This window comes from Trachypithecus francoisi, unplaced genomic scaffold (assembly GCF_009764315.1).
Source record: "Trachypithecus francoisi isolate TF-2019V2 unplaced genomic scaffold, Tfra_2.0 Lachesis_group6, whole genome shotgun sequence".
NCBI lineage: Eukaryota > Metazoa > Chordata > Mammalia > Primates > Cercopithecidae > Trachypithecus > Trachypithecus francoisi.
Genome location: NW_022681471.1, coordinates 113429589 through 113450446, shown reverse-complemented (window position 1 = coordinate 113450446; position 20858 = coordinate 113429589). Strand labels below are relative to the sequence as shown.

The 20858-nt window shown below is 42.8% G+C and overlaps 2 protein-coding genes across 2 annotated transcripts in view; one reads left to right on the top strand and one right to left on the bottom strand.

Moving 5' to 3' along the window:
- Positions 1-2295, top strand: part of CNKSR2 (connector enhancer of kinase suppressor of Ras 2) — a 312142-nt gene extending 309847 nt beyond the window's left edge. Inside the window, 1 exon segment of the mRNA XM_033201320.1 lies at positions 1-2295. Coding sequence (XP_033057211.1) covers positions 1-101 — 101 coding nt within the window. The 3' untranslated portion in view covers positions 102-2295.
- On the bottom strand, positions 2290-6067 carry KLHL34 (kelch like family member 34). Its single transcript, XM_033201319.1, is given in 2 exon segments — positions 2290-4362; positions 4365-6067. Coding segments are annotated over 2 exon segments (1935 nt in total). The 5' UTR covers positions 5377-6067; the 3' UTR covers positions 2290-3439.
- Between the last annotated feature and the right edge of the window lie 14791 nt (positions 6068-20858).

The window sequence follows — 20858 nt, the reverse complement described above, 5'->3', positions numbered from 1 at the left end:
CAAATACCACCTCAAATGACCCACTGAGTATTTCTTCTGAAGTAGATGTAATCACTTCCTCTCTAACACACACTCATTCATACATTGAAACGCATGTCTAAATGTATTCTGCCTTCAGGCATCTAGTACCTGCTGGTACTCTGAACACATATATAAGGTAGTTTTTATATCAATGTGTGGAACACTTGACAAGCTATACTTTAATGTTACCAAACTATATGAAACAAACCATATATGGTCACAATACCACTATCTTGAATGAGCATTTGTATATTTTATATGCAATCAGTGCTCAGCTTATGTTTACCATGTGCAAAATCAGCTGTCTTTAATGACTTAAAATTAACTTTTGCAAACAATTCTAATACAGGTGGTCTTCAAGTAGTAAAACCACAAAAGGCAGTTTTCTATCTATGGTCATCTTTTCTCCCTTTAAGTTAATTTTATATAAACAAGACTTCAAAAGTAAATCACATTTTTTCAGGTGCAGACATCCTTGTGGGTGGGAAAGAATTTAAACCTTTTTTATATTTATTAAAATGTTCTAAGAATTTTCTTAAACATTGCACAAAGTTTAATGCTGTAGTTTTATTTTTGTGAAATGTAGATGCACATACAAGAGCTAAGCAAAATAGAAAAGCATTGACATAAGAAAAGTTCAGGTATCTAATATTCGTCTTAATAGTCTATTAACTTGTGAAAGCTAGTTAATGGAAATATTATTCCAAATCTATGAGAACACTTGGTGTATCAGGGCAAAGCTTTGTAAGATGTTTTTGTAACTAAGACCAAAATTGAAGATAGAGCTGCTTTATTTTCTTGGTTTAAATCTTCCTTTATTTTTGTAGTGATGAGATGCTGATTGTGTACAGAAGAATTGAGAGGGGATTTTTAAAAACTGACTTAACACACCCAGAAAGGCAGCTAACAGCTATATATATATATATATAATATATATATATATATATATATATAAATTTCAGCCCAAACTCATGTTTTTAAACTCCAACTCTTAACAGACAACAAGGTATAAACTGAAATGAATCAACTTTCCACTTAGTTTCCAATGTTCCCCTAGTCCACTAATTAAACTTATGTAATTATACTTCAGGCAGGGAAGTACAATATGTTTAGTTACAGGCTGATGTGTGTTATAAAAAACAACACTGAAAAATAAAAATGTACTTCCCTACTAAGGAGCAAGCGGGTGATGGTCATTCGGAGAGATGCACATTGAATTATGAGAGAAACAATATAGAGGGTTTTTTCCTAGCTTCATGAATTGTTCTGTAGAGTGAAGTTAAGAAAAAGTCCTCTTCATATATTTCCATTTATAAGCGTCTTGTTTTTGAAAGTGATCACAGCATGAAAATGACTGTGCTGCTTTTTAGTGTCTGGCTGCATAACGTACAAGTCACAATTTGCTGTTTTTTTCAGGAGGAGAAAGGGAACCTCCTTACTATTCTATATCCTAAAATCTACTTCTAATCAGCTTTATACTGTTGCCTGTACAGCTCAGTGAATGTACTTTCATCTTTAAGAGTTCAGATATATGCCAGTGAATATTTTTGCTGTAGAGGAGAAAGTAAAAACTCCACAGCGGGGATCTTTTTCTTTGCTTTTGAAACCACCATTGAATCACTATCGTTTTGCAGACTTTGCACAAACTGTACAGGAGAGTGGCCTTTCTACAGCACATTTTCAGTAATCCTATATTTAGTCAAAATGGATGAGAAATCATGTATTAATGTTTGTATGGAATTTTGGGTCCAGTGTAATATTTTTATCATTTACAAAGAACTTTATTTGTAAAAACATTTATTTACTGCATGGATATTGACGCACATTAAATTTGTGGGATTTTGTATATGTAAAAAAAAAAAAAAACCAAAAAACAAAAAACCTCTTGTCCTAAAATGAAGTGTGCTTGTTACAGGTGTTTAGACTTATTGATGTTTACTAGACCAAATGTGTATGTTCACTTAAAAATATATGTACCTGATGGATGTGTCGTGTTTACAGTGGCCAGGTTGTGGCCTGTAAACAGCAAGCAGTTGATGGGAAGACTAGCTCTGTTGCTACTAAGCAGCTTTTACTTTTGTAAAGTCATCTCTGTTGTTTTAAATGGTAAAAATTAAACTAATGAATTTGACAAGACTCGTGGCTAGCCTAGCATGAAAGAGACCTTTTAACACTATATAATATCTGTACATTTTATTGCATTCGTTTGAAATCTAGGAGAGAGGCAGTACTGTAAACTGAAGTCAAATAAATTCAGCTCTTAATGAATCCTTATAAAGCACCTACTTTATTCATGCAAAGTCCTTACCACATTTCTTTGTGACCTAATTATACAGTCACCACCCCCCACCCCAGTTTCGAGTTCTAACTTTGCTCCCTCATTGGTGATACAAGCCAAAAGCAGCACCTGTTCAGTATATACAAGTATCTTATCTAAGACCCTGAAAAATCAAGCTGGTTTCCCATTTACCTGACACAAACTTTAAAACTTTGCCTATTCCTCTTTCCTTTCTCTGTGATTCTTTTGGGGGAAGTGGGGGTAACCACCAAAACTTAATTATTTTTTACAAATATAATCTACAGTATGTCTGCAGAATGAACATTTAAGAGTATGAAAGAAATCAGTTTTTGTTTTGTTTTGGTTAGACATTCCACTTAACCAGAGGACCCTGATTATTATGGCTAAAGGTTGATGAAATGTGACTTAAAACCAGTGAGCTGTCTAAAGTCAGGGCAAAAGCAGCCTAGGGTGACACCGGTGACAGAAAAATTTTAGGATACTTTCTAGAGAAAAAAAAAAAAGTGCTTAGAGATTTTTTTTCCCTCTCAGTTCCATATTTATATCAAACCATCAGAGCAGAACTGTAACCATGGCTCCGCATCATAAAATCATAGTTCCCCTTACAATGATTTCATGGTATTTAACCAAGGCACTCTCCTTTCACTATTTATTCAGATAATGCCATCTCCTAGGACTTAATTACAGCCTTTATAACCAACAATTTTCTGAGTTTTGTATAAACTTCCTGTGGTACATTTTTTGGCCTTTTTTTTCTTTTTTGGCACATAAGTAATCACTGTTTTGCACCTAGGGAAACACTTTAACTGTAAGAGGGAAAATAAGGTCATATTTTATTTGTGAAAGTCCTTTTCTAGCCTTGCGTGAGCCTTTCTAAAAATTTTATTTCACCAGCTCACTGAAGTTGATTCATATAGCCTTCTATTTGAACACCCCTGTCTCCCATTCTTAGCTCAAGGAGAAATGTTTCTCTTTGCTCAAGGCCTTGTTTGCCTGTTAACCTTCAGAAGCCACTCTGCTCCCAGAGTCCCTTTCTTAGAAAAAGCCCGTCCGTTGCTCTGTAAGACTGGCCAAGCGCTACTTTCTCCTCCATTGCGGAAGGAAACTGGACTGACCCATTCAGCCCAGCACTAAATCTAGCGCCTCTCCAGTCTCTCCTTCCCTCTCCTTGTCCCCACCCTCGGCCAGCTGCAGCACTGCGCACTGCAGGCCACTCCAGGCCCAGGGCAACGCGCAGCCGATGTCCTCCCAACGGTCCAGGTCAAGGTCGTAGCCCACCACGTTGCGGGTAGGCACCTGGCGCGAGTCCCGCCACTTGAGGCCGCCCAGCAGCAACGCTGTCTCCTCGACCACGGCCAGCCCATAGCAGAAGCGGTCGTAGGGTAGCGGCCGCAACCGAGTCCACTGGTCGGCGCCGGGATCGTAGCGCTCTATCTCAGAGAAGGGCTCGTATCGCCCCAGAAAAGCAAACACAGCGCCGCGCAGCACTGCCATGTGGTGCCCGAAACGTGCGGTCCCCATGGGTGCCCTCTTGCTCCAAGCCTGCTCCTCAGGGCCCAGGACGTATAAGTCCCGGAGGCTGCTCGCTCCGCCCTCGCCTCTCCCTGCCTTGCCCCCCGAGATGTACACAACACCGTGGTCCCCGACGGCCCCCGCGTGACCGTGCAGAGCCCGCGGTAGTGCCCCAGCTGCCGTCCAGCGGTCCCGACGCAGGTCGTACATCTCCACCGAGGCCAGCGCCTCACCGCCCGCGCCCAGGCCCCCGACGGCCAGGAGCCTCTCTCCCACCGCGCCGCACCAGAAGTAGGCCCGCGCTTCCTTCATGGCGGGCACCTCCGTCCAAGCGTGGAAGCGCGGGTCGTAACGGTGCACTTCGGCCGTGACTACCCGCGGGCTGTCGGCCAGGGGAGAGGTTACACTGCCTGAAGGGCTCTCCCCACCCAGAACAAACAGGAAGTTGCCCGCGGTGCACACGCTGTGCCCCAGCAGTGGTGTGGGTAGCTGCGTGAGGCTGCGCCAGCGGTGATTGTACACATCGAAGCCACCACGTTCTGGGTGAGCTCCCACTCCTCCTCCTCCTCCTCCTCTTCCTCCAACTCTTCCTCTTCCTCTTCGGGCTCTGGGGCGGCGACCCGGCCCCTAGCTGCCCTCTGCGGGGCCACGACCTCCTCAATCACCACCTCCCGTGCCCTGCGCCCCCCCACCAACAAGATTTGAGTCTGGGGGCTCCGGATGCTGGTCTGCTCGCCCTGCATGAGTGGCTGGCGGGAGGGCGTCGTGTGGTAGTTGAGGGCCTGGATGATGAGGCCCTTGACCCGGGCGGGCAGCACGAGGCCGGAGCCCGAGTACACGCGCCGCAGTACGTCGGCGGGAACCAGGCCAAAGCGGACATGCTCCAGCAACTCTGTGCAGTGTGCCAGGCGCTCAGTAGTGGGCTCCTGCCGCAGCCAAGCTAATGCCAAGCCCAGCAGCCGGGCCTCGGGCACCCGCGCCACGTCGGGGGCACCCAATACAGCCCTTAGCGATGTAGGGTTGAGCTCCAGCAGTCCCGCGGGGCCCGCGCCCCGCGCCAGCAGTTCCCGCAAGTGGCGCACGATGCAGCGCTCGGCCGCGTCCAGCGTGTGAGCCAGGCCAAAGCGCGACGCCACGTTGGCGGCGAAGCAGCAGTTCTCTGGAGCCAGCTGGCGCTCCAGGTAGCGCCCACAGAGCCCCAGGGCCTCGGTGACCTGCAGGTAGCTGGCGGCCTCCAGAGTGTCCTCTACAGTGTCCATGGAAAGCGACAGCCAGGCAGTGTAGATGAAGTCCAGCAGGCGCTGCAGGCCGGCTGCCGATGGCACGTGCAGGTGAATCACGCGCGCCCGGGATTCCTGAGTGTGGCTCTTGAACAGGGCCCTGAAGTAGTCACTGGAGCACGCCAGGAGCGACCTGTGCGCCGGGAATTCGCTGCCCTCGGTCTCCAGTGTCACGTCGCATAGAAAGCCCTCGGCGCGCAGGGCCTGGTAGCCGGTGAGCAGCGCGCCGCCATGAGCTTTGCAGTAAGACAGGAAGTAACTCATTCTGCCCAGGGCTGGAAGCAGCCTGGCGGGACCAAAGGCCTGCTGGGCAGGGCCGGAGGCATCCCGGGGCACGACACTCCCGGGACCCCCGCGTAAGCCACAGAGCTCCTAGCAGAGGCCCATTTCTGCCTGCTCAGTTTTAAGCCCAGGGCTCCTTCATCCAGACCTGCAGATCGCCCAGTGCCCCTCTCAGAGCAAATCCAGTCTGAAAACGGTTTTCGGAGGCCCCTAGTAACGGAGGGCGCGGAATTCTGAGGCTTCCGGGGAGTGTGGCGCTTGGTTTCCACGACTGTGGAGGCTTCCAGCGCGTTGCCCAAAGTCCCCTCCCCGGCCCAATGTGGAGAGCCCACACCTGCACGCCAGGGGCGGCGGTGGCCGCACACCATCACCTGGAAGAACCGAGCTGCGGTGGACTCCGGGGGTGCTGGATCTCCGACGGCGCAGACGCGGCGTCCCGGGAGTGCAGGGCAAGGACTCTGACCTCTCGGGGGTGGACGAAGAGGACAGGTTCTGCGGGCACCCGCAAAGGCCGGGGACAACTGGTTACGGGGCAGTGGGTGGGGGGGGTGAGCTTGTTCCGCGGGGAGGATCAACTGAAAGCCTAGGGGATTAGGGAGGGGAGGGCGCAGGTCAGAGCGGCGGGTCAAAGGCGTGATTGGGCGCCGCACATAACATGCCGGTAGCTCACAGTGACAGGAATAGCGCGCCGCCTCGGCCTCTCGGGCGCGCCCCGCCCCGCGCCCTGACTGCTGGCCGCGAACCGAGGGCACGGGCACGGGTGAAGCAGCCCTGGCCAAGGGCTTGACTCCAGTGACCCTACTGGCCACCAGTGTCACCAGAGGGTCCCAGGAACCCGGCTGGGGTTGCGGGAGCCGGAGTTCACTGGAGAGGCACCAGTCGCGGGAGCCCCTCGACCCGGTAGCGTCCGCGGAGGGGCGCCCGGCTGGGCAGGAGGAGTGTCGACCTCCCGGTGCCCCTGTGTCTGGGAAAGAAGCCCTGGCTCAACTTTCTGCTTTAAAGAGGCCCTAATTAATCCAGCGGGAGCGAGGATTAAGCTGCGACTTTGCGCGCTGACACCCAGTAGGCCACTGTGCGATGAGGAGGCACTGGCGAGAACCACGCCCGGGCGAATCCCAGGCTCCCCGCCAGCGGCGCTAGGTAACATGTCCCTCACCTGGACTCACCCTTGTGAGATGCTGGGCCTACTCTGAGCCCTTCCTGAGGCAGCTCGCGTCTCCCAGGCTGGCTCATTTCACCTTTGTTCCCACGCCCTTTCCCAGACCTCACCTGAGTTTTCCCTTCCTATTCTTGGACCCTCCCGCGACCCATCCCTTTGCAGCGTGAACAAGGAAACTGTGGTTGACTTGGATTTTCTGCCACTCAGTGACCACTTCCTTTTAAAAAAAAAAGTGATTCCTTCCAGTTTCTCTCCCCGATTTTCCACGCTCTGATCTAATTATTGGCTGCTACATCTTCGATGTTATCCCGGGATAATGAGCAGTACGGTTGCAAAGCTCGGTAAAGCTGGAATTTCTTAGAGCCCTTCCTCATAAAGTTATTTTTTACAAGAAACACCCCAGCGTGGAAATGACTAAAACCACCCTGATCTTGAGACATTAGGAAAGCATCTCTCCATCTCCATACTGTTCTGAATAACTAAATGATTAATATAACTGGTCTTTTTCTATTTTTTTTTTTTTTTTTTTTTTTGCCATTTGGAGACTTCTTTTGCTTTCATCAGGGATTGATTTTTCTATTTTCTAGTGCAACCCCTCTGGCACCCTTTTTTAGGTGAGCCTTTTGAGGGCATCTGTAATAACTCATATTTCTGACAGCTGGGGTTGTATTTCATAGGGAAAAGCAGTTCAAGGAAGGATAAAATTCTGTCATTTCCTACCTGGCATGCCATTAGTACTTACAAAGTCTCCAATTAGAAGTAATTCTTTAAATGCATAAAAGTATTAGTAAAATGATTTTGCTGTCAAAGATGAAACTGTATTATGACTTAAATTAGCCAAATTATAAAGTGCAGGCAGGGGCTCCAATTGGGCTTCCTTAAACTCCAGAGGCTAAAAATACTCCAATTTGAATTCCTAATGTTAGAGCTAAAGCTGGGTTGGGGGGACGGGTGCTGGTTTTGTGGGGATTTGGGGGTTTTAGCATTAAAGTTATTGATTCACAAGTAAAATAGCAGCTTGGTTCACTTTGCACAGATCTACATTTTGAATTCAAATGGCCTTTACCCAACCCAACAGAATTTTGCTAGAAGGGATTTTTGAGATCATTTAGTCAAACTTTGTCCCTTTTCTCTGAAATCTTGTTTTTCTTTTTAAACAAATGTGACAAACAAGCCCCAGTGAGAGTACGGTTTGTCTGGATGACTTGGATATTAAGTTACCAAGTTTGTACTAGAATCAAGGGCTCCCTCCCCACTATATTATGTGACCTTATGTATGATAAAATAAAATAGTGCAACACACAGTTTATTTAAGCCAAATAGTCAGGGTGATGAAGTACACTTATCCCCTTTTCAACTTAAAGCTGTTTAAGTAGGTTTTTAAAACAGCATATATTTAATCCAGAAATTGGATCCTATCCCATCTGATCTGTCCATCACCACACTTCCAGATTGAATCCAAAATGTCACACTTATTTGAGAATAAAGATGCCGTGAGAGACTTTAAACTCTTAACATCAAAAATCCAGTTTTACATAACAAGTATGTGTTTATTGTTGACACATGACCCAACATGCTACCTTAACATATTTTGCCATTGAAGGTTTGATGAACTGTGTTAACTGAAGATGTTTTCCTATTAGGTGTGTTTATAAGACCTTCTTTAGAAAATGTAACTGTCAGTCTACCTAAAAAAAATCATTGTCCTTTGAGTAATATGTATGAAAAATATAAGTATTTTAATTTCTGTGCATTTTTTATTTTTAATTTTTGTGGGTACATGGTAGGCGTATATATTTATGGAGTACATGAGATGTTTTGATACAGGCATGCAATGTGAAATAAGCACATCATGAAGAATGGGGAATCCATCCCTCAAGCATTTATCCATTGAGTTGCCAACAATCCAATTACACTCTTTATTTTAAAATGCACACTTATGATTTACTATAGTCACCCTGTTGTATTATCAAATAGTAGGTCTTATTCATTCTAATTTTTTTTTTTTTTATTCACTAACCTTCCTCACCTCCCCAGCCCCCACTACCCTTCCCAGACTCTGGTAACCATCCTTCTACTCTCTGTGTCCATGAGTTCAATTGTTTTGATTTGTGCAATATTAAGTATGCTAAATAAAATTTCAATGTGTGCTTTTTAAAGTTATTGTAGGTGTGTATCTTAAGTTGGTGTCAGTCCGTGTCGGCTGCTATTACAAAACACCTTAGTCTGGGTAATTTATAAACAATAGAAATTTATTGCTTACAGTTCCAGAGGCTGATAAGTCCAATATCAAATTGTCAGCAGATTTAGTGTCTAATGAGGGCTCTCTCCTTCATAGGTGGTGCCTTCTGACTGTGTACTCACATAGCAGAGGGGTGAGGGGCTAACAGACTCCCTCAGGGTTTTTTTGTAATGACACTCCTCACCTCCCAAAGGTCACACTTCTTAATACTATCATATTGGAGATTAAGTTTCAACATATAAATTTCAGGAGGACATAATACATTCAGACCATAGCGATTTGGATTCCCTAGAAGCACGCTTTGCGACCCAACCTGAAGGAATGTTGATAGACAGATCTAACAGGATGAGGTCATTATGTTGAAAATGATCTACTTATCAATTGCCCTCCCTTTTAGGCTATAAATTCCGGAGGGCAGGGACTGTTTCTTGGTCTTTGTATCTGCAGCCTCTGTCATGGTCTTTGGCATAAGTAATGTTGAGTTGAACAGATACAGGGAAGGAGTAAAGAGTTATTAAAAGAAACTTGATAGGGACAATTACTTCCTTATCTCTTGTTCTCCTTTCCCTCACACAGCTAGGATTTAGGGCACATCCTGGTAAGGTCTTGAGCTTACATCCCTAGGAATCAAGTGGATGACCATGGGTGGCCCCCGACTAAGGAGTCCAGGTGGACTCAACTCCTTTGAGAAAGCCTTACTACCTTGTGCAACCCTGCAACTCCAGTCTAACCTCACATGCCTCTCAGCATCCAGGCACACATACTGCTACTCCTCCTACCCAAATGCAGGGCCCCAGATGCCCAGGTGCCCCTCTTGCCCCAGTACACCCTCCATGCCCCAATTTATATGGCTGGGCTTCTGTTGAAGGCCCAGCTGCTCACCCCAGAATACCTATTGAGATCCTGCAATTTGTCCTGAACCCCCTACCCCTCATCAGGACAGTGAGTTGCTGTCCCTGATCCCTTCATGCATCTTCACATCCTGTGACAGACCCTAGAACTAAAGTCTTCCAAACACTCACCTCACTTCCCACATCAAGATGGCAATGCTCATCAGCCAGAGCACTCCACTTTTCTCCAATTGGCCCTCCCTAGCTAAATCTAAATTACAGAGTTCTTGCCACCTCTAAAATAATTGTATGTATTTATAGAAATCCAAAATTATGAACTTCCATGTATAATGGCCATTTAATATTTTTTTTTTACAAATTTAATGTGCTCTTTTTGGTAACAGCTTCATCAGGATATAATTCCATATCATACAATTCATCCATTTAAATTGAACAGTGGTTCTTAGTATATTCGGAGTTGTGCAACCATCACCACAGTCTAATTTTAGAATATTTTCATCACCTCAAAAAGAAACTTCGTACCCTTTATCTGTCACCTCCCTATATCACCAATCCCCAAAGCTCTAAGCAACTGCTAATCTACTTTTTATCTCTATAGATTATCCTTATCTCATATAAGTGAAATCATACAATATGTGGTCTTTTGTGACTACTTTTACTTAGCATAATGTTTTCAAGCTTCATCCATTGTAACGCACTTTTGAGGAAGAAAACCCCTTTGTATAAGGATAATATTGGAAACCTTTTCTCAAAACCATAAAACTCTGAAATTCGCCTGTTTGGTATTTAGGATACAGTGTTTTGGCAGGTTAATCCTTTCTCATCTGTCATTACTGGCTCCTTTCAATCCAACTATACTTCTTTCCAACACATGGCTTCTGGCAACCTCTGTGGAGAGTCTATTATTAGAAATTGACACATAGTAAGTTTATTGTGAAAACATGATTACAAACAATAATAGACATGCAGTAGAAAAAAATTCTATGTTATCTACACCTCCTGAGACCGTTTTTGAGCATGTGAAATGTATTTTTGTGATATGCAATTCAAGTGAAAGGATTTCAAGAAGTGGAGTGTGGGTATGGGTGCATGTGTGTGTGTGTGTGTTTTATTATGAGGGATTTTGACATTCTGGCTCAGCTGACAGTTTAAGGAGCAGTGTGGTGAGTGGGGAAGAACTGGGCTTTGGAGTCAGACAGACTTGGGCTCCAATTCCAGATCTACCCTCATGTGACCTTAAAACAAGTAACTTAAATTCTGTGTCATTTTATTATTTTTAAAAGGAGAATACATTCATAGCACCTACATTCATAGCACTGTTAAAATAAGATTATAATATATTTGACTGCTCCTGGCACACAGTATACACAAGAGATGCGAGTTTTTCCTTTTCCTTCCCTTGACTAAAGCCTTCTGAAAACTCATGCTACCAGAGCCCAAGCAGTCAGGAATTGTCATAGAGGAGTGGGTTGTCAGTGATCCTCCTGTAGCATCACCTGGAAACCTGCTATGAAACATAGATTCTCAGCCTCATCTCAAACCTGCCAAATCAGAAACTCTGGAAGTGGGACCCAGTAATCTGTTTTAACAAGCACTCTCCACGATTCTGATGCATGAGAAAGTTTAAGAACCACTGTCACAGAGGATTATTAATAATTTCTGCTGCATTCTGAATTCACCATTCTCAGTGACAACTTGTTCTGGCTATGATGTCAATGTTTTTCCAAAAAGGAAGGAAGTCTACTAGTTGCAAAAGATCAGAAGTCAGAGACCTAGAGGGGAAAAATTAGTGGCCACTGCCCCTTGTCATATGACTTAATAATATACTGTGGTCTCTTTTGCCCTTCTCACCCCCCCCGCCACAAGATGACAGTGGATCACTGAGGCGTGAGATGATGACTTGGTAAGCAACACATTTTCCCAAACAACATTTGATTGAATATTCAAATCAGAAGGTACCTGTATCCCCCATTTTCCATCTGGATGCCACATTTTCAGAGGCTCCTGGATGAATTGGGGAATATCCTAAGAAGCCAGCCAAAGGAGGTGGGGACTGGAAACATTCTTCCTCATTTAGGGAGGAGGTAAAGAATCTGGAGATTTTAGGCTAAGAGAAAAGGCCCCTCTGGGGGTTAAATGTTCATTATTTTCAACTTTCCGAAGGGCAAGAAGAAGTAGAGGTGGTCTCGTGGCTACAGAGGGCAGACCTGGGACCAGTTAGTAGAAGTTACAAAGAGTAGTGTGTGTCACGGGATAAATCAGGACCTCTTGCCAATTTAGAATCTTGAAAGAAGAGGTACAACTAGAAGAAATAGAATGTGACTGGCCATAAGAAGAATTACCTAAGGCTTGGAGAAGAGAGGGAACTTGTCCAAGACGCCATGGTTTAGCAGACCCCATTGGAGCCCCGCCCATAACCCTTGATCCATTTGTAATTTGGGGGCCCACCAATCTCAGTGGCTTTTGCTCCCAGCAGCCAGCACGTGCATCACTTTGTGGGCAGACCCTTCTGTTCTGCTGGATTCCACCTTGCCTGTGCATGTGAAGAGAAGCAAAAACACCTGCAAATATACTTCTCCAGGGGGGCCTCCCTTAACCGATTGACAGGCAGGGTGGCAGCAGGTATACAAACACCCCAGCTCCCTTTCCAGGTGTGAGCCACACCATTTCCAGAGCTCCCCTATGGGATTGAGCCAAAGTTATCTTCTGTGGGAGCATGCTTGGTGTCATACATTGGCTTGATCCCCTTCCCTTCCCTGTCTCACATTGCCACCCGCTTCCTATCGATCTTTTCCAGAAACACTTCCTACTAAATCACTTTCACACAAATCCTCACCTCAGAAGGAACCCCTGCCTTGCTAAACGCCCCCCAAGCCTCTCATCTGGCAGTTTCAGGTGGTTGGTGGGGCACGGGGTGGGCATGACACATACTACATCCACAAAGGTCGATCTGTCATTTGCTTGCAGACATGCATAAAACAAAATTGATATATTGTGTAGGTAGACATGTAAGCTCAGTGGCACACCTGGTCACAGAAATCAAGACAACAAGACTGGGTGTCTTGACCTTCACCCCTCTGGTCTTTCAGGACTGCTGTGGAAGCCAAAGTGAACTCCAGAGTCCTTTCAAACCCAACATGCCACAGTTGAGAGCCACTGCCCCCTTAAGTCCCATCTGCAACTAGCATCTAAATGTGAACTTTACCTGAAGTCTTTGCTTTATGGGATTGACTGTGTTCTTTGTTACTGCCTCCCTGGCCCGTCCCCAGGCTGACCACTGCCCACTACAGCCACCCCCAGCTTTTCTCCACACCTCACATGGCTTGAAGCTGTGTTCAGCTGCTTTCTTCTAATATTTCTCTCTCCTTCCTACATGGGATGACCTCATGTTCATTTCTTCATTCTACAACAGCTCACATGCCCAGTCCTACTTCCATGTGTTTTCGTGCATGTGGCTTGCCCAGGGCTTGGCTGCCACCGAACTTTGTACCTGATAGTTTCCAAAGGGGCAGTCGGCGACTTTGATAACATTCTTAGTAAGAGAGATTCAAACCATTTGTCAGTTCCCTGTGGATGTGTGTTTCTGACAGTGTGACTGGGGACCACCAGCATTTGAATCTGCAGAACTTGTTAAGATGCAGGTTCCTGTGCCCCACCCTAGACCAACTGGATCAGAATCTCCAGGTGTGGCAGGAGTGGGAAGTGGCAGAATTTTTAACAAGCTTCCCAGGTGTTTCTCACTCCAAAGTAGGGCTACTCAGTGTGTGTGGTCAGCCAACAAGCAGCATCAGCATCACCTGGGAACTTTTTAGAACTGCAAATTCTCAACCCTCACCCCAAACCTGCTGAATCAGAAACACTGGGGATGGGGTCCAGCCATCTGTACTTTATCAAGCCCTCCAGGGGATTGTGATGCACACTAAGGTTTGAGAAACATTTCTCTAAAGTTTAAGAACCACTTATGTAGAATTTCAATCCATTCATTCAAAAAATATGTCTATTGTGTTCCAGGTGCCATGGTTTAGCAGACCTCGTTCTGCTAGACACTGAGGGTACCATGATGAGCAAATCAGTCAGGGGTCCTGCCCTTGAAGAGCTTAAGCTTTAAGGGATTCCATATCATGTTGCTGCTTCAGTATGTCTTCTAGGTTCTCAAGACAATCCAGCCTTTATGGTTACTTTCATGAGGTCTTCGCCGCTTCTACTTCAGTAGACATAAACTGTCTAAGTAGAAGACTCCATTGCCAGTTCCCAAGTGACTGCTGTTAAGTTCCAGACCTCGGACCTGGCTGATGGGTTTATTAGAGAGGGGTGGAACATACGATATCAGCCAGGCTCACCCTGCACCAGTTCCCCAAATCAGCCCACAGTGAAGTGGCTTGGCTGTTAGTATTGTATCCCACAGTCAGCTGTCATCCACTTGCAGATGTGTACAACAAAACAAGCCCATGACTTTTGATAGTTGGACTTTCTTTGGAAAGACACAACACTCTGACTTCAATATCAGAGTCTCTTTATGCATCTTTCAAATGGCTGCATAGTACAAACCAAGTCATACAATGGGAAGTGGTTCGGATATGTCATCTGAGCACAGAAATATAATCATGGAACAGCCTTGGAGTGTTAGTAAATGTCTTCAATCACTCACCTGTTTAAGGAGTTGCAGAGGCTGGGACTTCAAATGCTTTTTTTTAACCAACACTCTTCAATAGAGATATTATACTCCTTCCTGAACTGTCCCTGTGTCTGACACATGACCAATATGTCAACTGTGCCAATTGCTTCTGCTGTTTTCAGAACCCCTTTCTAATGATGCTGGTCAGTGACTAATCAGGAAAAATTCTACCCAAGGTCTTGCCAACAGGGGAGAAATCATGGAATAGTTTGCTCTCAACTGCTTATAGAATTCTTAAAGATATTCATAATATTAACAGCCTCAAAATCTTGTGCCACTTGTCCAGGGTTTTATTTTTTATTTTCTTTCTTTATTTATTTGACATGGAGTCTCGCTCTGTCGCCCAGGCTGGAGTGCAGTGGCGCAATCTAGGCTCACTGCAAGCTCCGCCTCCCAGGTTCACGCCATTCTCCTGCCTCAGCCTCCCGAGTAGCTGGGACTACAGGCGCCCGCCACCACGCCCAGCTAATTTTTTGTAGAGATGGGGTTTCACCATGTTAGCCAGGATGGTCTCGATCTCCTGACCTCATGATCCGCCCGCCTTGGCCTCCCAAAGTGCTGGGATTGTCCAGGGTTTTATTTCTTAAGAAAGATTATCCAAAAGTGTCTATTAAGAGTTACCTGTACAATCATGAGCAAGAAATGGTCATTAAACAATAACAGCCCAAGTGAATGTTTTCTGATCAATATTTCATGTCACTCAGGAAGTCTCAGTTTGAACTCCAAGCAGGAGCAGATCTGCCCTGCCCTGTCACCCTACAAAGAGCGTTTTGCCACCAGAATGTGAGGACACTGGGCAGGCGATTCCAAAGCCTGCCCATTGTAGGAAGACCACTCACCACAGTTCCAAGAGTCGATGAACATAACAGCCACCTGGCTGGCCCCAAACCCTCCAGCTGCCTTTAATAGTTCAGTAGAAATGGCACCAGCTCCCTTCTCATAGATGGCAGCAAAACTCAGTATTGCCCCAAGAATGCTGAGGAAATTTGGGGGCTTACATTTTTCCTGAAAACTCCCTGCTCTAATTCTGGCTTCTGCTGACACCGCCATCTCCCTCATGTTTTGCTTCTTGGGATTATTTCCTACTCTTCACTCTGCACTCAGCCACCCATGGAACACAGTCCCAAGCCTTTATTCTCCCCCTTGATTTCTCATACAACTTGTGAAGGACTAAGAAAGCGTTTACTGAAGACTTGGGTGGGACGGGCACAGTAAAGCAGCAAAGTGTAGAGTAGCAGATAAAACCAATAACCAATAATTCCTGTTTTAAAACTTGTCAGCTTGTCCTCCCCAGGGCCACCGTATCATGTTGCTGGCCCTGGCCCTGTCTCCTTCCCTTTTCCTCTTTTGCCCCACCCACCACTACTACCCCTCTCTCCCAGACTGGTCCCACAGAAACCCAAAATACATACGATTTCATTGTTCAGAGCACTTCAGCCTCCTTTCTTCCAGTTTTGCCTGGCCAGTCCTGACTCTGTGTGTGTGTGTGTGTGTGTGTGTGTGTGTGTGTGTGTGTGTGTATGTGAGAGTGAGAAATACATTTAAAAAATTAGCATTTTAACAATTTGTAGATGTGCATTGGCATTAAGTACATTCACACTGTTGTATAACCATCACCATCATCCATCTCCAGAACGTTTTCATTATCCCAAACAGAAACTCTGTATCCATTAAACAATAACTCCCCATTCCCTCTCCCCATCACCCTTGGTAACCATCATTCTACTTTCTGTCTCTATGAATTTGATTATTCCAGTTACCTCATATAAGTGGAATCATATTTGTCTTTGTATATCTGGCTTATTTCATTCAGCATAATGTCTCAAGATTCATCCATGTAGTTACATGCGTCAGCACTTCCTTTTTAAGACTGAATAATATTCCATTGTCTGTATATGCTGCCTTTTGTCCATTCATTTGTCAATTGACATTTGGGTTGTTTCCACATTTTCCCTATTGTGAATAGTGCTTCTACGAGCACTGGTGTACAAATATCTATTTCAGTCCCTGTTTTCAGTTCTTTTGTGTATATACCCAGAAGTGGAATTGCTGGATATTGTGGTAATTCTATGTTTAATTTTTTAAAATCTGCCATACTGTTTTCCACATCGACTACACCACTTTACATTCCCACCAGCAGTGCACAGTTTCTCCACATCCGTGCCATCACTTGTTCTCTGTTTTATTTTTTGTAATAGCTATCATAATGGGTGTGAGGTGGTATCTTGTTGTTTCAATTTGCATTTCCCTAATGATTAGTGATATGATCATTTCATGTGCTCATTGACCATTTGTGTATCTTCTCTGGAGAAATGTTTTTTCAAGTCCTTTGCCCGTTTTTTGAATTGGACTCTTTGGTTCTTTTGGGGTTGAGTTGTCGGAGTTCTTTATATTTTCTTGATATTAATCCCTTATCAAATATGTGATTAGCAAATATTTTCTCCCATTCTGTGGGTTACCCTTTCACTGTATTGGTAGTGTTCTTTGAAAATCACAAGTTTTTACTTTTGATGAATTCCAATTTATTATTTCTTATGTTGCTGGTGCTTTGGGTGTCACATCCAAGAATTCATTGCCAAATCTAATGTCATGAACATTTTCCCCTATGTTTTCTCATAAGAGTTGTGTAGTTTTAGCTCTTATGCTCATTAGGTCTTTGATCCATTTTGGGTTAATTTTTTTTTTTTTTTTTTTTTTTTTTGAGACAGGGTCTCACTGTATTACCCAAACTGGAAGGCAATGGCACAATCACAGCTCACTGCATCCTCGACCTCCTGGGTTCAAGTGATCCTCCTGCTGCAGCCCCTAAGGTGCTGGGATTACAGGGGTGAGTCACCCTGACCAGCCTTGAGTTAATTTTTGTATATGGTATAAGGTTAAGAGTCCAGCTTCATTCTTTTGCAGGTCAATATCCAGTTTTCTCAGTACCATTTGTTGAAAATAGTGTCTTTTCTCCCATTGAATGGTCTTGGCACACTTCTCAAAGATCATTTGACAGCATATCTGAAAGTTTACTTCTGGGCTGTCTATTCCAATCATCTGTATGTCTGTCTTTATGCCAATACCACACTGTTTGGATTACTGTAGCTTTGTAGTGAGTTTTGAAATCAGGAAGTGTGAGTCCTCCATTCTTCTTCTTCAAAATTGTTTGGTCTATTAGAGGTCCCTAGATTCCTATGAATTTTAAGATGCGTTTTCTATTTCTGCAAACAAATATCATTAGGATTTTAGTAGGATTACATTGAATTTGTCAATTGTTTTGGGTAGTATAGACATCTTAACAGTATTAAATCTTCTAATCCATAAACATGAGATTCCTTTCCATTATTTATGTCTTTAATTTCTTATTTTTATACATGATAGTTTTTAATATACATCTGAGCTAAAGACCAAACACTGACAGTAGGAGAAGAACAAATAGCAAGTTTGTTAGCCTACATTTAAACCTCAAACAAAAGAGATGACTTTTTGTTTATCTAACAAGTTCTGCATTGATTACACACCATAAGTAATATTATATAAAAACACACTTGTATTTAGTAAGAATATTTTATTTCTTGGGTCATATATTTCAACTAGGTGATCTAGCATAGTTGGTACTTTTGAAGTTTAACTTTATTAGATGAAAGTATGGTGTGAAATATAAGTACACTGTTGTTGGAACCGAACTATAAAGCCGGAAATAGAAGTAGTTGCTTCATGAGGTTGTAATTCTTAAGTCTATCTTATCTCATTTTGTTTTACCTTTTATTTTATTTTAGATTCAGGAGGTATGTGTGCTTATTTGTTGCATGGATATATTGCATATTGGTGGGGATTGGGCTTCTAGTGTACCCATTAGCCAAATAGTGAACATTGTACCAGATAGGTTATTTTACCCTGCACACCCCTTCCACCCTCCCCTCTTTTGGAGTCCCCAGTGTCTATTATTTCATCTTTATGTCCTGTGTACCATTGTTTAGCTCCCACTTATAAGTGAGAGCATGCAGTATTTGGTTTTCTCTTCCTATGTTAGTTTGCTTAGGAGAATGGCCTCCAGCTCCATCCATGTTGCTGCATGAGACATGATTTCATGCTTTTTATGGCTGCCTAGTACTCTGTGGTGAGTATATATATATCATGTTTTCTTTATCCAGTCAACTGTTCATGGATACTTAGGTTGGTTCCCTGACTTTGTTATTTTGAATATATGAGTGCAGTTGTCTTTTTTATATAACAATTTCTGTTCCTTTGGGTAGGTACCCAGTAGTGGGATCATTGGGTCACCTGGTATTTCTATTGAATTATTTCAGAAATTGTCACACTATTTTCCACAGAGGTTGAATTAATTTACATTCCCACCAACAGTGTATAAGCATTCCATTTTCTCTGCATCCACACCAATATTTGTTGTTTTCTGACTTTTTAATAATAGCCATTCTGTATTTATGTCTTTAATTTCTCTTTAGCAGTGTTTTTTAGTTTTCAGTGAACAAGTCTTTTACCTCCTTGGAAAAGTTAATTCCTAAGTATTTTATTATTTTTGATGCTACTGGAAATTGAATTATTTTAATTTCCTTTTGGGATTGTTCATTGTTAGTATACAGAAATACAACTGATTTTTGCCTGTAGATTTTGAAATGATTTGTGACTATTAATTAGAGGGTGCACCCAAAGCTATGGTGGCCTGGTAATAACACTTTTGTCTCAGTGTTCACACTAAGAATTGTGCAAGAGATCAAACATTTTCCTGTCCTTATGGGTTTGGAACCACATTTCTTATAATTCACTCATTGCATGATAATATATGATAAAAATTGATAGCATTTTCTAACATATACATATTTTCCTTGTAAATAAGCTATGTTGTTAATTTTCCCAATTTCTTTTCAAGGATATAGAAATTTCAAAATTTTGACTAAAACAAAAAGGAATAAGAAAGAAGGCAAAAATGCCTGAAGTCTTTCCATTTCTGTATCAACCACCATTAACACCATAGTAAACTATATATTCATATAGGTTTATAATAAGTAATTTTGCAAGGGTGGGATCATACCACATGTGTTTTTTAAGCCAAATTTTTCACTTACCTATATATTACAGTGGTATTTCCAAATACACAATATGGATATATAACAGATATCCTTTCTGATGTTTGTATAGTGTTTTTGTATAGATATAATAAAGTTAACAAATCCTCTTCTAATGTATATTCAGATTATGCTCACTCCTATAAACCAAGGTACAATGAACATCATTGTACAAACCTCTTTGCCCTCCTGTGTGTTCAGCTCCTGAGGATATATGCATGTATATATTCAAGTACATATCTATGTACTTGAATATGCAAATAAAAGTCTGGAAGAGAATAAGGCTGAATATTATCAGTAATCGTAACTGGGTGAATGGTAGGTAATTGTGCTCTCATCTATATTTTTTATTTTCATAAGACTATACTTTCTTTCTCACATATTTTAATGTTCATAGAGTTATAGGTAATTTTATCATCACAATTTAATTTTCATGGAAATATTATTAAATAAAAGGTTTTTAGAAGCAAAAATACTGGGTATACAGAAATGAAACCAATTAATCACATATAAATACATTTTATTAGTGTTTATTGGGATTATGCCAACTATTGAAAAATTGAAGAAAATAGCCATGTTTCTGATAGATTAAAGTGTTTTACAAAACTTTTGGTTTTGCTGTTGGATACACCTGGAAAAACAACAGAAACACATATATTTCCATTTCTTAAAATTAGATGCTTTGACATTTATATACTTAAAACACTGGTGGCCAAAAACTGATGGTCACCAATCTTCAAATGCCATACTATTGAGTTACCCATATCCTAGGAATCTTTACTATAACCCCTAAATGCGAAGAAAGTAGAATGACCTGCCTTGTTTTTTGCCTGTAACTGAGTAGAGTGGAAATGAATGCTAGGGGGAAATGAGAGAACTGGGAAAGTGACTATTAGGGCTTACTCTTTCTCTGATAGAAATAATGACTCAAAGGTCATATGCTGAATTAAGGGAAACAAAAGGAATCCCAAGGATATCCTCCATAAGAACAGACCCAGACCCACAGCATGGTAACTGATCAAATGTACTCCATGCAATTAAATCAAGAATTCCACTTAGAAGAAAACACAGCACAAATAATATGAGGAAATTCTTCACAATTGCTTCAGGCTATAGAAAAAGTTAATGAGAGCATGCGTTTAATAAGAGCTCAAAGACGAGATGATGAAACAGCAGAATGGAATGAAATGAGAGATTGCAGCTTTAAGGGAAACATTAAGGATCAAACTAATATCATTTCAATACTAATACCTAAAGTAGAAACAGCAATGAACAAATGGACAGCTAAAAACCTAATTATGGCTATAAGAGAAATACTTGGGTAATCACAGAAATACAGAATAAAGGATAAGAGATGAAGACAATTTTTAAAACTGAATATATGTGGAAGACACATAATGATGATCCAAGATAAGGATAACTGATGTCTCTGAAATGAAGAAGCCCACTAACGACAGAAGGTATGTTA